The sequence below is a fragment of the Aphidius gifuensis genome, linkage group LG4 (assembly GCF_014905175.1).
Source record: "Aphidius gifuensis isolate YNYX2018 linkage group LG4, ASM1490517v1, whole genome shotgun sequence".
Classification (NCBI taxonomy): Eukaryota; Metazoa; Arthropoda; class Insecta; order Hymenoptera; family Braconidae; genus Aphidius; species Aphidius gifuensis.
The window spans coordinates 20,890,241-20,905,296 of record NC_057791.1 but is presented as its reverse complement, the minus strand read 5'-3'; the positions used below and the strand labels follow the sequence as shown (position 1 = coordinate 20,905,296).

Genomic DNA, 15,056 nt, shown 5'->3' with positions numbered 1-15,056 from the left:
AGAAAAAAAAAAAAAATGCCTGCAAGAGTGTACGAGTTACCACAACTGAATTTATTCATTAATTGTAAATCAAAGAATTATCTTCGATTTTATCGGATTTTCTTGATTTTTTTTTCTATTTCGTTATAATTTTTTTTCATTTGTGCTTATTATTAATGTTACTATCATGATTATTATTATTACACCGTAAAAAATTTTCTCCGAATTTTTTTCTGGATTTCTCCGTAAAATTTACGGAGAAATTCGGAAAAAATACGGAGAAATTTTTTTACAAGCTATCTATTTAATTATTAATTGTTTTTAATATTTAATAATATCTTATTTCAATTAATTATTGATTTTTTGTTTTTGTATTAATGAAAGAAAAAAAAAAAAAAAACATAATTCGTGATTCTTCATGTACGACTGATTAATTGCGTGAGTCAAAAAAATTAAATTAATAATCGTACTCATTTTTTTTTATGTATACAAGTTACATATTAAAAAAAAAAAAAAAATTAAATTGTTATCACGCTAAAACTCAACTTGATGTTTTTATAATTATTTTATATTTAATGATATTTAAAATTTCTTTTGCAAAGAAATTACATTATAACAAGAAAAAAAAAGTCAAAATTTATCATGATACATAATTTCATGAAAAACAGTAATGAAAAGAACTAATTTTTTATTTATTGTACTGAAAAAAATTTACTTGAGGTCACGTTTTGAATAAATTGCGTTAAATATTATTTTACTTGCCAACTATGCAACTAATATCGTATCAATGTAAAAAAAAACGCATCTCAACGTCACCCCGACTAAAAAAAAAATATTATAAAAAACTTATAAATCTATTTTTGTCAAAAAAAAAATTATAAAAAATAAAAAAAAAAATAAAAAAATATATATGCAAAAAAATAAAATATTTTCTACAATAAATTATTATTTTACTATAAATATATTTGTTCATTTATTATTTTTTTTTTCCTTACTATTCAATACAAATAAATAAAATAAAACCGTTGGATAATAAATATAATATTTCTTGTATGCAAATTAATTATTTCAGTGAAATTTAAATTTCAGATCATTGCAAGTGGTATTATAATAATAATAGAAAAAATTCAATGCTATTATTGTAATGAGTGCAATAATATAAAAGAGAGTAGAATATAAGAATAAAATAAGAAAGTAAAAGATTAAGGAAAAGACTTGAAAAACATCATGCAGCCTTGTAAGTAGTTTTGTAAAATTTTTAAAGCTGTGCCAATGTGATCCACCCACAAATTTATATCTTTTCAGAAAAAAAAACCCCTTTCCTCATAGTAAAGTTCCTATTATATTCATAGACATCTGAATAATCTATACATTCTCTCGAGCATGCCAGGTTTTCTTATACAAAAAAAAAACGACATTTCACGGTGATGTAATAATAATGAGAATAAAAAAATAATAATAGTATACAAGTGCACTACACACCACGCAATTGCCAAATAATATATGAAGAAACATATATTCCAAGTGTTCGTTCAACCACCACCAGATGTTGATAAAAAATAATATTATAATAATAATGTTGGTGATGATGATGATGATGATGACGATGATTATAATACACATAAGTTGCCGGCTGTTTTTTCAATTTTAATGACAACTTCCTGGTCCTGCAACAAAATTTTTCCCAAACAGAATAAATTAATCGTTTCGTTTTTTTTTTTTTTCATTGTAAGTTTAAGCAGTCTGTGTATGTACTTATAAAATTTCTTAACACACATCTTCTATTATAAATATATATACATTGTTCAATAATATATTTTATTCCATTCATTTTACACAAGATATGAGTGATCAATTAATTATTATTACGACTAATTGTGCATGATGTCTAGACACATTAAATGTCTTTCTGCATTTTATATTATTTTTTCAATGATCCATTACATTTACATTTAATTAGGTTGTTTTTTTTATTTCTATCAATTTATATGTCCATTAATTTCAAAATCTATCTGATGCGATTGGTCATGACTTCAACATTCACAAGATTTAATATACTTTAAAAAAATATTTTTCCAAAATTTCTCCGTAATTTTCACGTGACTGTCTGAGATAAATGATAATTTGCTACCATAATCTTGTTGCTAAAAAAAATTTGTATTCATAGAGAAGCTAAGAAAAAAATAATAGATTAAGAAAAAAAGAATATTTTTTTATTTATTCATTGTTATTAATAAACATTAATCTTAGTATAGAAAAATATGAACCCATTGCCTTGATAATACCAATAAAATTAGCATAATTCATTGTATACATTTTACCAGCAGTTAATTTATATGAATAATTGATTCTCATCATAATGAATTTTATATTATTAACAATTTTCTTATCCATATTGTACCATGGAATATCATGATAAATTGATATTTCCAATTTATTTGATTCCTCAGTTAATTTTTCACCAATAAAGCAATACATAAATAATTGTACATAAACAAGATAAATTCTTATGACAAGTCCACCGATGACTATTGGATCCCCATACTGGACAGTCATCAAAAGTACAATTCCTTCAACAATAAATTAATTAGAGAATATAAAATTAATTGTAAATTTTGTTATTTTTAATATTTTAAATTTGGTTTTATAGTAGTAAAAAAAAATAAAGAAGAAAATTTCAGGCATAAAACAATACATTCACGCTCTGATAAAATAAAAAGAAATTTTTTTACCTGAAATGCATGTCAGCAAAACATCAGTACCAACTTGAGCAAGTATTATATAACGATAAATATCTTCAAAATATTTGATTAATGTTAAAAGATGGACATGACGTTTTATAAATTCATTGAGTAAAATTTTTTCTTTCAATAGAGCTCTGTTAAATTTATCAAGACTATTATTTAGTATTCTTAATTGACCCCAAATATGTAATCCAATTCCAAAAAAATATGTATCACCACCAATAGACGCTGAGCACACAAAAAACAGTTGAATTGATTGTGAAATAAAATATAAAAAATAAATACTTGGTGACATATTTGTTGGTATCCAACAAGTTGGTCCTATTGGAACCTGACCAACATTACTGCTTGTAGTTAATATTGTTTTATTTATTAACAACAACGATTCATCTTTATTTAGATGAAAATAATTAACAACAAATGGAAGTTTCATGACAATTAATGGAAAACCAACAATATATGCACCACTCATTTGTATTATAAAAACAACTCTTCCAATATTTGAAAAATATTGCATTGTTTTGAAATGTGATTTATCATGATGATCAATTTTTTGCCAATCATTAACAGCTGATTGAATAATAGCAGACATTTTTTTATAATTTATCCTTGGTATAACGACTTTTATAACTGATGTTAAGCCACATATTATCAAACTAAGTGCATCAACAAATTCAGTTATTGCTCCACAATTTCCTTTTATCAAAAGTAATACTATCAAACTCATCGACATCCAAAGCTAGAATCGAATAATTTTAGCTAATAATTATATGGAGTAATATATTCCAGTCTTAAACAAAATTCGTTTTAGATGTGAAAATATTTGTACTTTTTTTTTGTCTTACGTTTATATATATTTTTGTATTTGTAAGTTTCTGTTCTTTAACTGTTTTACACAAATTTTATTCAATACTGGAATTAGTGTGATAAAAAATTAGAACTTGCCTGGGTAATTATAACAAATGTTATTAAAAATTTTGATTTAGTTGTGTGACAATCCATTGGCCAAAAGCCCAAGTTCTTTGCCAACAATCTGTAAAGACCTAGAGCTTGTTTCGTACTAGAATTCCATGACTTATAACTCCTATCACTCCTACCAAGCTTCATAGTGAGAGAATAAAAATAGTAAAAGAAGAAGACAGAAGAGCTTTATAGAAAAGACGGTATAGAACTGCGAAACTCTATGGCTCGAGCGAGAATTTAATATTTCATAAAGCATTTGCAAAAAAAATAATATTATATTTTTATACCGCGTCTGTGACAGCGAGAGAATTAATATTTTATGAAGCTTACATGCAACAACAATTTTTACTATACGTCTTTAGCAATGCGCATATTAAATGTATATATTTTTCGAAATAAAAAAAAAATATATAGAAAAGAAATAAATATAAAAAAAAACATTTCGTCGCATTTCTTTTTCACGAAAATTAATTATTTATTTTCCTATAGATATTCCTCTTTTATTTTATTTCTTTTACATATACAATATTTTTTTTTATACATTTTTTTTTTTCTTAGCAAAGCAAGTCGTCAGTCCGTTGAAACGTAGCAAGTGTGATGGATGGTATATTATCAAGTACAACAGTGGCAAAAAATTATTTTCTTGACAAGAAAATTGAAAGAAATTTGAATATAAAAAATAGTGATTATAAAATTATTCAATCACCGAACGAAGTATCGAAAAATATTGAAAAATTGATTTTGAAAGCTTTAAAAAATTTGAAATATAATGCCTGTGAATTAGAAAATCAATTTTTGTTATTATCTATACATAATTAAAATGTATAATTGTATAATTGAAATAAAAAAAAATAAAAATTATACACAACTAATCAGACACAAAAGATAAAAATTTTAGATGAATTGTCCGAATGAATTCAACCGATTATTAATAGCTGATTCTCCAATAAACAATAATATCAAAATTATATCACGTTGGACTGAAGACATTACTACTTCAAATATTGCCAATGGAGTTGATACTATCAAACAGATTTTTCAAATTTAATCTACTGCTTTATCAAACTTATCTATTTAAGACACCAACGTTGATAGACACAGGACCACAATTTATTTTCAAATATTTTAATATATTTATTATAAAAATAATAGCCAAAGGTAACTATTTTTATATTTTTAAAAAAGATATATATAATATCATCAATTAATTTTGAATTTTTTTTAATAAATTAAACATGTATTTTATTTTAGTAAATTATTTAATTCGAAATTATTGTATTGAATTGTTAGAAAATATTTGAATAAGCCTTTTATGAATTTTTAAATGCCCTTATAATCTTTTTTTTTCAGAATATCCAATTTTAAGATTTGATCAATTTATTTCCGAATAATATTGCCAAAATATAATAAATAATATTCAAAAATAAAAAAATTTATAGGTGTATTATTATCATTGCTATTTACAAAAAAAAAAAATATATATATTTATTATATTTATCAAAGTTATTAATTTTTTAAGATATTTAGATAAATATTTTTAGTTCAATAAATTCGATTAAACTTTTGAAAAATCATACCTCAATGATAGTAATTAGTCCAACTTCAATTCCAGACCATAGACAATTATTTGTCAGCAAAAATCTCAGTGCACTTGCCAAATTTCTAAAATAACCAAGTGCATAGACTGTGTCTTGATTCGATCTATCACCAACAACATATTTGTTAACATGAGCTCTGTTGTAAGACTCCATACATTCAGACAAAAAACCAAAAAAATATAATCCAACAAAATCTATGTATTCTATAAAACCTAGAGGACATGAAAAATTTGTTTCTCTACTCCTATAATATGCACACATATTTTTTTCAAAAGATAAAAAAATATCTACTATTAATTTTGAAATAGACAAAAATATTTTCATGAAAGAAAAATTTGTATTCACAGATGAGCTAAAAAAAATGATAGATTAAGAAGAAAAGAATATTTTTTTATTTATTCATTGTTATTAATAAACATCAATCTTAGTATAGAAAAATATGAACCCATTGCCTTGATAATACCAATAAAATTAGCATAATTCATTGTATACATTTTACCAGCAGTTAATTTATATGAATAATTGGTTCTCATCATAATGAATTTTATATCATTAACAATTTTCTTATCCATATTGTACCATGGAATATCATGATAAATTGATATTTCTAATTTATTTGATTCCTCAGTTAATTTTTCACCAATAAAGCAATACATAAATAATTGTACATAAACAAGATAAATTCTTATGACAAGTCCACCAATGACTATTGGATCCCCATACTGGACAGTCATTAGAAGAACAATTCCTTTAACAATAAATTGATTAGAAAATATAAAATTAATTAAAATTTTTGTAATTTTCGATAGTTAAAATTAGATTTTATAGTTGTAAAAAATTATCGAAATAAATTTCAGACTCAAAACAATACTCACACGCTCTGATAAAATTAAAATAAATTTTTTACCTGAAATACATGTCAGCAAAACATCAGTACCAACTTGAGCAAGTATTATATAACTATAAATATCTTCAAAATATTTGATTAATTTTAAAAGATGATCATGACGTTTTATAAATTTCCTAAGTAAATTTTTTTCTTTTAATACAGTATCAGCTTTGTTAAATTTATCAAGACTATTATTTAGTATTCTTAATTGTCCCCAAATATGTAATCCAATACCAAAAAAATATGTATCACTACCAATGTATGCTGAGCACACAATAAACAGTTGGATTGATTGTAAAATAAAATATAAAAAATAAATATTTGATGACATATTTGTTGGTATCCAACAAGTTGGTCCTATTGGAACCTGACCAACATTACTGCTTGCAGTTAATATTGTTTTATTTATTAACAACAACGATTCATTTTTATTTAGATGAAAATAATTAACAACAAATGGAAGTTTCATGACAATTAATGGAAAACCAACAATATATGCACCACTCATTTGTATTATAAAAACAACTCTTCCAATATTTGAAAAATATTGCATTGTTTTTAAACGTGATTTATCATGATGATCAATTTTTTTCCAATCGTTAACAGCTGATTTAATAATAACAGACATTTTTTTATAATTTATTCTTGGTATAATGACTTTTATAATTGTTGTTAAACCACATATTATCAAACTAAGTGCATCAACAAATTCAGTTATTGCTCCACAATTTCCTTTTATCAAAAGTAATATTATCAAACTCATTGACATCAACAGCTAGAGTCAAATAATTCAAGCTGAAAATTATATAAAGTATTTATAATGTATTCCAATCTCAAATAAAATTCTTTTTCAATTTCAAAATATTTACAAATTTATTTTTTCTTACATTTATATTTTCTTTTTGTATTTGTAATTTTTTATTTTCTGATACACAAAAATTTTATTCAACACTGGAGTTTTTATAATTAATAATTAAAACTTGCCTGGGTAATAACAACAAATGTTATTAAAAATTTTGATTTAGTTGTGTGACAATCCATTGGCCAAAAGCCCAAGTTCTTTGCCAACAGTCTGTAAAGACCTAGAGCTTGTTTCGTATTAGAGTTCCATGACTTAGTGTAACTCCTGTCACTCCTACCAAGTCTCATAGTGAGAGAAAAAAAATAGTAAAGGAAAAAGACAGAAAAGCTTTATAGAAAAGACGGTATAGGACTGCGAAACTCTATGGCTCGAGCGAGAATTTAATATTTCATAAAGTATTTGCAAAAAAAAAAATATTATTTTTTATACCGCGTCGGTGACAGCGAGAGAATTAATATTTTATGAAGCTTACATGCAACAACAATTTTTACTATACATATAAGTAAATATCGTCTTTACCAATGCGCATATTAAATGTATATGTTCTTCGAAATAAAAAAAAAATATATAGAAAAGAAATAAATATAAAAAAAAACATTTCGTCGCATTTCTTTTCCACGAAAATTAATTATTTATTTTCCTATAGATATTCCTCTTTTATTTTATTTCTTTTACATATAAAATATTTTCTTTTATTTATTTTTTTTTTTTTCGCGAAGCGAGTCGTCAGTCCGTTGAAACGTAGCAAGTGTGATGGATGGTATATTATCCAGTACAACAGTGGCAAAAAATTATTTTCTTGGCAACAAGACACTTGAAAGAAATTTAAATATAATAAATTGTAATTATAGAATTATTCAATCATCAAACGAAGTATCGAAAAATATTGAAAAATTGATTTTGAAAGGTTTTGAAAATTTGAAATATTCATATTATATATTTTGCCAGCTGTTAAGTTAAATGTATAATTATTACGCATCATTATAAATTTTAAATTTTTAATTATTTTTGAATCCATGTTATACCACAAACAATCATAAATTGCTATTTGTATATTTTTGGATTTTAGTGATAAATCATCGCCAATGTAGCAGTACATAAATATTTGAAATTGTGTTACGAAAATACGAAGAGTCATAATAATAATTGCTTCAGTGTCAACAATTTTAATTGCCATAATCAATACAATGCCTGAAAATTAAAAAATGAAATTATTATAATTAAACTACATAGTTAAAATTAAAAAAAATTAAAAATTATACATAACTAACCAGACACACAAATGATAAACATATTAGCAACAATTTCAAAAAATATAATAACATTGCAAACTAATTCAAATTCATTGCAAAGATTGATAAGATGATTATGACGTTTTATAATTTTTTTCAAAAATTTATTTTGTTGATTATAATTATTTTGGTTATTAATATTTTTAATATTATTATTCAAATTTTCAAATTGTCCACAGACGTGCATGGCAATGCCAAAAATAAATATGTCACCACCAACATATGCACTGGCTAGTACCAACATATGAATCGTGACATAAATATAATAAATTAAATATTGATAGAGTGGTATTTCAAGTGACACCCAGCATGATGGACCAATCGGTATATTTCTCAATAATGGTAAAGTTGTATCATTTACATTTTCTGATATTAAATTTAAATTAGATGGATGTTTAGCAATAACACTAGGTATCACTGTCATGTATGCACCAACCAACTCAATAATCAGTACATTTCTTCCAATTTTAGCATATTTCATCATAATTTTTTTAGATGAATTGTCATCTACTCTTGACCAGTCATTGACAGCTGATTTAACAATAATACCAAGATGATCACGTTGGATCCAAGGCATTAAGACTTTTAGTATTGCTAATGGAGTTGATACTATTATACTCAAAGCACCAACGATGTCAGACAAAGAACCACAATTTCCATATGTTAATATACTTATTATAAAAATAATAGCCAAAGGTAACTATTTTTATCATACATAAAAAAAGAAATATTTATTATCATTAATTAATTTTGAATTTATTTTCCTTTTTTTTTATTTTAACAATTGGTGTATTTTATTTTACTGAACTTCTTTATTCAATAATATTTTTCTTAATTATTACAAAATATTTAGATAAAAGTTTATAAATTTTTCAAACGAAAAAAAAAAAAAAAAATTACATTTTTTAATGATTGTGTAAATGTGAAAAAAATAATTCCAAAATTTAAATAATAATATTTAAGAAATTTATATAAATATTATTATTGCTATTTACGTAAAACAAATGTTTTTTCACAGTTATTAATTTTTTTAATTTTCAATAAATTAATTTGACTAATAATAAAATTTTAAAAAATCATACCTCAATGATAGTAATTAATCCAATTTTAATTGCCGACAATAGACGATTATTTGTCGGCCAAAATCCCAATGAACTTGCCAAAGTTCTGAAGTAGCCAAGTGCATAGACTGTGTCTTCATTCCATCTATCACCATCATCATATTTTCTAACACGAGCTCTCTTGTAAGACTCCATACATTCACACAAAGACATGAAAAAAATATACCACAACAAAAATCATGTATTCGAAAACATTCTATAGAACCTATAGACACATTAAAAATTTATTTCTCCTCTTATAATATGCACATATATTTTTTGTAGAAAATAAAAAAATATATACTATTAATTTCAAGAGAGAAAAAAATATGAAAATATTTTCATATTTTTTTATATCAAAGGGTTGAAATAATTTATAAGTTTATCGATTGAACAAAAAAACTGAATACCATGTACTTTCATAAATTTTATATCAAAAATCCTTGCATAAATAATAGGTAGATGAGAAAACTCACAGCTGTACTGTCGCATATTTTTTTTCTTTATTTACTTTTTTCTCCCCTCCCTAGGAAAATTTATTCTATGTTTTTTCCCTCCATCATTTCCATCATATCTACCGAAGAAACAACATTGCATTTCGACAAGAAAAAATTAGACTTCTTTAATTCTTCTGTAATAAGGTGCGTCATCAATTGTTATTTATTATTTTTTATTTTTCTACAATTTCTAAAAATATCATTGATATATACACTATTTTATTTTATTTATTTTATTTTTTTTTTACTGGTAAAGTCAGTCCGTTAAAACATAGCAAAATTTTGAATATAAAAAAGAGTAATTATATAATTATTCAATCATCAAACGAAGTATCGAAAAATATTGAAAAATTGATTTTGAAAGATTTTGAAAATTTGAAATATTCATGTTATATATTTTACTAGCTGTTAAATTAAATGTATAATTATTGCGCATCATAATAAATTTTAAATTTTTAATTATTTTCAAGTCCATATTATACCAAAAACAATCATAAATTGCTATTTGTATATTTTTAGCTTTTAATGATAGATTATCGCCAATGTAGCAGTACATAAATATTTGAACATTTGTTACAAAAATACGAACAGACATAATAATAATTGCTTCTGTGTCGAAAATTTTAATTGCTTTAATTAATACAATACCTGAAAATTAAAAGATTATTTATTATTTTTGATATCATTAATTGTCGTTTGAATTTAAAATTAAATAAAAAATTAAATATTTATATTTAACTAACCAGATACACAAATGAGAAAAATATTAACAACAATTTCAAAAAATATAATAACATTGCAAACTAATTCAAATTCATTGCAAAGTTTAATAAGATGATTATGACGTTTTACAATTTTTTTTAAAAATATATTCTGTTGATTATAATTATTTTGGTTATTAATATTTTTAATACTATTATGTAAATTTTCAAATTGTCCACAGACGTGCATGGCAATGCCAAAAATAAATATATCACCACCAACATATGCACCAGCTAATACTAATATATGAATTGTAACATAAATATAATAAATTAAATATTGATAGTGTGGTATTACAAGTGACACCCAACATGATGGACCAATTGGTATGTTTCTAATTAACGGTAAAGTTGTATCATTTACATTTCTTGATAAGAATTCAACATCAGATGGATATTTAGCAATAATACCAGGTATCACTGTCATGTATGCACCAACCAACTCAATAATTAGTACATTTCTTCCAATTTTAGCATATTTCATCATAATTTTTTTAGATGAATTGTCAATTATTTCTGACCAATCGTTGACAGCTGATTTAACAATAATATCAAGATTATCACGTTGGACCCAAGGCATTACTACTTTAAATATTGCCAATGGAGCTGTCACTATCAAACTCAAGGCACCAACGTTATCAGACACAGAACCACAATTTTCATATGTTAAAATATTTATTATAAAAATGACAGCCAAAGGTAACTATTTTTATATTATTAAAAAAATTAATATTTATTGTTATTGGTTAATTTTGAATTTATTTCTACTTTTTCTAAATTAAACTTGTTGTGTTTTATTTTACTAAATATTATATGTATTTAATTGTTGAATGATATTTAAAAAAGCTTTTTATAAATTTTTAAACTAAAAAAAATGTTTTATTTTTCAGTGATCTGTAAATGTCTTTTAACAATAATCCCCAAAAAATTTTCAATAAATATTTTTAATTTTATTAATACAATTAAAGTTGAAAAAAAATCATACCTGAATGATAGTAATTAGTCCAATTCTAATTCCCGACCATAGACGATTATTCGTCGGCCAAAATCCCAATGCACTTGCCAAACTTCTGAAGTAACCAAGTGCATAGACTGTGTCTTCATTCCATCCATCACCATCATGATTTTTTCTAACACGAGATCTGTTGTAAGACTCCATACATTCAGACAAAAAGGCGAAAAACAAAATACCAAAACTATGTATCTTCTATAGAACTATAGGTAATATATAAAATTTATTTTCTTACTTTTATATAAGTAATACATATTTTTTTGCAGAAAATAAAACAATATATATTATTAATTTCAAGATGGAAAAAAATATTTTCATATTTTTTTATATCAAAGGGTTGAAATAATTTATAAGTTTATCGATTGAACAAAAAAACTGAATACCATGTACTTTCATAAATTTTATATCAAAAATCCTTACATAAATAATAAGCAGCCGAGAAAATTCACAGCTGTACTGTCGCATATTTTTTTTATTTTTTATTTACTTTTTTCTCCCCTCCATAGGAAAATTTATTCCACGTTTTTTCCCTCCATCATTTCCATCATATCTACCAAAGAAACAACATTGCATTTCGACAAGAAAAAATTAAACTTCTTTAACTCTTATGGAATAAGGTACGTCATCAATTGTTGTATTATTTTTAATTTTTCTACCATTTTTTAAAATATCATTTATCAATTTTTTTTTATATATAATCCACCTGTCAAAAAAAGTAAAATAAAATACTATATTATATTTATTATTATTAACATGAATGATTTTGCAATACCTTTTATTCATCTTGAATTTTTTAAAAAGTTCATCTCGAGTTGGATATTTCGAATTGAGAAATAATTCTATACGTTTCCAAATATTACTACGATTATATTTAAATAGCCAATTTTTTGGTATTAATAAACAACGTACTGGTGTTAATGATATAACACGGCGATTATCCATTGGTTCACCTTAATTATATATATTTTATCATAAATCAAATGATTATTTAAAAATATTTATTATTATTACCTATGCCAAAACAAGCACCCTTTGTTAATTGACAAATTTGCATAAATACTGGATTAACATAATCTGGATATTCATAGTGGACTCTTCTTTTTGGCTTGTACAATAATGCCTCAGCAATTCCAGTAAACAGGTGCCATTGATTTATCTATTTATTTATCAATAAAAATTAATCATTTATTTTTTTTTTTAAATAAAACAGACCATTTTAATCCAGGTATTTATAAAGGTACTTACAATATCTTGTAACACCAATGTCAAAGTATTTACTTGATCTGGTGTACCTTTAAAATCCCTCAGAACTTTTTTATAATTGTGATCTTCTTTTTCATCATCATCTTCCTCATCTTCATCTTTATTATTTATTTTTTTATTTTCCGATGTAGTTGGTTGATTGTTTTTTTCATTCTATCAACAATAAATAATAAATTTAATAATTATTAACAATTAATTAGTTTAAAAAAATAAATTAGATTACATTGTCATCAATATGAATATTTTCATGAGATAATTTTTTAGACTCTTTGTATTCTTCTGGATCAAATAATTTATATTTTATATAACCATGATGTTTTTCTTGATAAACCAATAAGTGCTCAACCACTTGACATTTTCCATCGAGTAAAAAATAAACATGATTTGTTAATCCCCTTCCATCACCAAGAATAACCTGACAATATAAAAGAAAAATCATATTAATTAATTGGATACGTGTGTAATTAAAATAATTATTATAACAACCTCATTTGGTGTAAAATTTTTAATTTTACTGAGAATACAACATTCACGAATTGTTGCTTCATCCCATTCATTGAAATAATTAAATGTAACAAGTGCCTCTTGTAAAACATTCCAATTTTTCAATAAATTTTCTCTGAGTAATTGATCAAAATCATGTTTTGTTATGAATAATAACTCCACTGGTGCTAATTGAAATTAATTTTTTTAATTTACATTATTTAAAAATAAATTAAATAAAAAATAATAAAATAATACTTTTAGTTGTGACAGTCATTGCTCGTGGAAGACAATGTAAAAGTGCAACTTCACCAAAACTATCACCAGGTCCCATCATACCCATTGTCATAACTTTCTCTTCATCTATTTATAAAAATTAATTATTATTTTTTTCTCATTAATCAGCAAGTTAAATAATGAAAAAAAAAAAAAAAATTAACAAGATAAATTTATATAAATTTAACGAACCAGTCACGTTGTTCTTTTCAAACTTGGATAATGTAACTTGACCTTTTAAAATAAAATATAAAAATCTTGCTGGATCACCCTGACGAACAATAACTCTATCTTTTTGCAAAAACTGATAGCAACAAACAGCTGCTATTGATTGTTTATTATCATCTGGATATTTATCAAAGGCATTCATGCTTTTAATAAAACTTAAAAAGCTAATTTTATCTGATTTGTCTCTTAAATGTGGTTTGCTCAAAAGAAATGAACGATTCTTTAAAAAAATATATTAAAATCAATACAAAATCAATCGTTATGTTATTTATTTATTTTTTCTCATCAATTTCATACTTTACTTGTGATAATTTGTCCATCAGCTGATGTTCTTTTATTCATATTTTTAATTTTTGTCAGTGAATCTTCAACAATATCTTCATCTGGTGCAAAAAATGGCTGTTCTTTAATCCAGTCAATGTTATTTATAATAAATCTTATAATAGCTCGAAATAAATATCTTCCTCGTAATCTACCAGTCTATTGATTTTAAGGAAAATTTATTATTAATTTATAGTTTTAAAAAATAATTGTAAAATTTAAACAAACCTTTTCTGTTTTTGTTTTTTTTGGTCTCAAAGAAGTTAGAGATTTTACTAATGTTGTTTTTCTTTGATACATTTTATCATAGATAATTTATATTAAATTAAATATAATTTACAATAAATATCACAATCAGTTTCCAGCACAATATAAAAATATTTGTTGATTACCATAGCAACTAGTGTTTCAACCAGAAAAAAAATACAATAATTTATATATTTCTACTTGGAAAATAAAAAGAACAATATAATTTAACTGAAATTTTTTAAATACCATGTATTTAAAATTAAAAAAAAAAAAAAGCTAATAATTGCAAAAAAAAGGTATTATTATTTTAAATACAATATTAAATTTCGTGGATTGCTGGTTTTTTTTTTTTTGACTACACAGATACAAGTGGGCCAATTATACAAACTGCAATGTAACGAATACTTGAGTAAAAATTTTAGCACATTAAACAGCAAGTAAAGATGAAAAATATAAAATAAATAAATAATAAAATATGCAAGTGAGAAAGAAGAAGAGAAAGGATGAAGAAGCAAACAGGGAAGTTCCCTCTTACTTAC

General features: G+C 23.8%; 5 protein-coding genes across 5 annotated transcripts; all 5 read right to left on the bottom strand.

Moving 5' to 3' along the window:
* Nucleotides 1–1,626: 1,626 nt before the first annotated feature.
* Nucleotides 1,627–5,437, bottom strand: LOC122854037. The gene is made up of 5 exons (XM_044154448.1): nucleotides 5,264–5,437; nucleotides 3,009–3,462; nucleotides 2,712–2,951; nucleotides 2,247–2,549; nucleotides 1,627–1,646 (listed from the first exon to the last, which is right to left on the bottom strand). Exons 1-5 carry the CDS (start codon nucleotides 5,435–5,437, stop codon nucleotides 1,627–1,629), a joined length of 1,191 nt encoding a protein of 396 aa, XP_044010383.1.
* A 242-nt stretch (nucleotides 5,438–5,679) lies between these two features.
* LOC122855586 (odorant receptor 63a-like) lies at nucleotides 5,680–7,369 on the bottom strand. The gene is made up of 3 exons (XM_044157070.1): nucleotides 7,158–7,369; nucleotides 6,192–6,948; nucleotides 5,680–6,032 (listed from the first exon to the last, which is right to left on the bottom strand). Exons 1-3 carry the CDS (start codon nucleotides 7,320–7,322, stop codon nucleotides 5,680–5,682), a joined length of 1,275 nt encoding a protein of 424 aa, XP_044013005.1. The 5' UTR covers nucleotides 7,323–7,369.
* Nucleotides 7,370–7,888: 519 nt separating this feature from the next.
* On the bottom strand, nucleotides 7,889–9,601 carry LOC122855585 (putative odorant receptor 85d). Its single transcript, XM_044157069.1, has 3 exons — nucleotides 9,410–9,601; nucleotides 8,307–9,027; nucleotides 7,889–8,226 (listed from the first exon to the last, which is right to left on the bottom strand). Exons 1-3 carry the CDS (start codon nucleotides 9,599–9,601, stop codon nucleotides 7,889–7,891), a joined length of 1,251 nt encoding a protein of 416 aa, XP_044013004.1.
* A 1,235-nt stretch (nucleotides 9,602–10,836) lies between these two features.
* On the bottom strand, nucleotides 10,837–11,844 carry LOC122854036 (the record flags this gene model as incomplete). Its single annotated transcript, XM_044154447.1, has 2 exons — nucleotides 11,671–11,844; nucleotides 10,837–11,388 (listed from the first exon to the last, which is right to left on the bottom strand). Coding segments are annotated over exons 1-2 (726 nt in total), but the record flags the coding sequence as incomplete, so codon positions are not given.
* A 248-nt stretch (nucleotides 11,845–12,092) lies between these two features.
* Nucleotides 12,093–14,670, bottom strand: LOC122854035. Its single transcript, XM_044154445.1, has 10 exons — nucleotides 14,497–14,670; nucleotides 14,245–14,427; nucleotides 13,912–14,167; nucleotides 13,702–13,806; nucleotides 13,447–13,631; nucleotides 13,184–13,375; nucleotides 12,943–13,113; nucleotides 12,709–12,853; nucleotides 12,470–12,647; nucleotides 12,093–12,400 (listed from the first exon to the last, which is right to left on the bottom strand). Exons 1-10 carry the CDS (start codon nucleotides 14,566–14,568, stop codon nucleotides 12,286–12,288), a joined length of 1,602 nt encoding a protein of 533 aa, XP_044010380.1. The 5' UTR covers nucleotides 14,569–14,670; the 3' UTR covers nucleotides 12,093–12,285.
* Nucleotides 14,671–15,056: the final 386 nt, after the last annotated feature.

Bases quoted from the DNA above. Each gene is read 5' to 3' on its own strand.
- LOC122855586 (XM_044157070.1), bottom strand. From the start codon at position 7,322: ATGAGACTTGGTAGGAGTGACAGGAGTTACACTAAGTCATGGAACTCT. The intron at 6,949-7,157 runs GCAAGTTTTAAT...ATTTGACTCTAG, and splicing joins CATTTGTTGTTATTACCCAG to CTGTTGATGTCAATGAGTTT. The intron at 6,033-6,191 runs GTAAAAAATTTA...TTATTGTTAAAG, and splicing joins TTTGCTGACATGTATTTCAG to GAATTGTTCTTCTAATGACT.
- LOC122854037 (XM_044154448.1), bottom strand. From the start codon at position 5,437: ATGGAGTCTTACAACAGAGCTCATGTTAACAAATATGTTGTTGGTGAT. The intron at 2,952-3,008 runs GTATTTATTTTT...TTGTGTGCTCAG, and splicing joins ACCAACAAATATGTCACCAA to CGTCTATTGGTGGTGATACA. The intron at 2,550-2,711 runs GTAAAAAAATTT...TTATTGTTGAAG, and splicing joins TTTGCTGACATGCATTTCAG to GAATTGTACTTTTGATGACT.
- LOC122854035 (XM_044154445.1), bottom strand. From the start codon at position 14,568: ATGTATCAAAGAAAAACAACATTAGTAAAATCTCTAACTTCTTTGAGA. The intron at 13,807-13,911 runs GTTCGTTAAATT...TTTTATAAATAG, and splicing joins TGAAAAGAACAACGTGACTG to ATGAAGAGAAAGTTATGACA. The intron at 12,854-12,942 runs GTAAGTACCTTT...ATAAATAAATAG, and splicing joins CATTGGTGTTACAAGATATT to ATAAATCAATGGCACCTGTT.
- LOC122855585 (XM_044157069.1), bottom strand. From the start codon at position 9,601: ATGTCTTTGTGTGAATGTATGGAGTCTTACAAGAGAGCTCGTGTTAGA. The intron at 9,028-9,409 runs GTATGATTTTTT...TGATAAAAATAG, and splicing joins GATTAATTACTATCATTGAG to TTACCTTTGGCTATTATTTT. The intron at 8,227-8,306 runs GTTAGTTATGTA...TTTAATTTTCAG, and splicing joins GTTTATCATTTGTGTGTCTG to GCATTGTATTGATTATGGCA.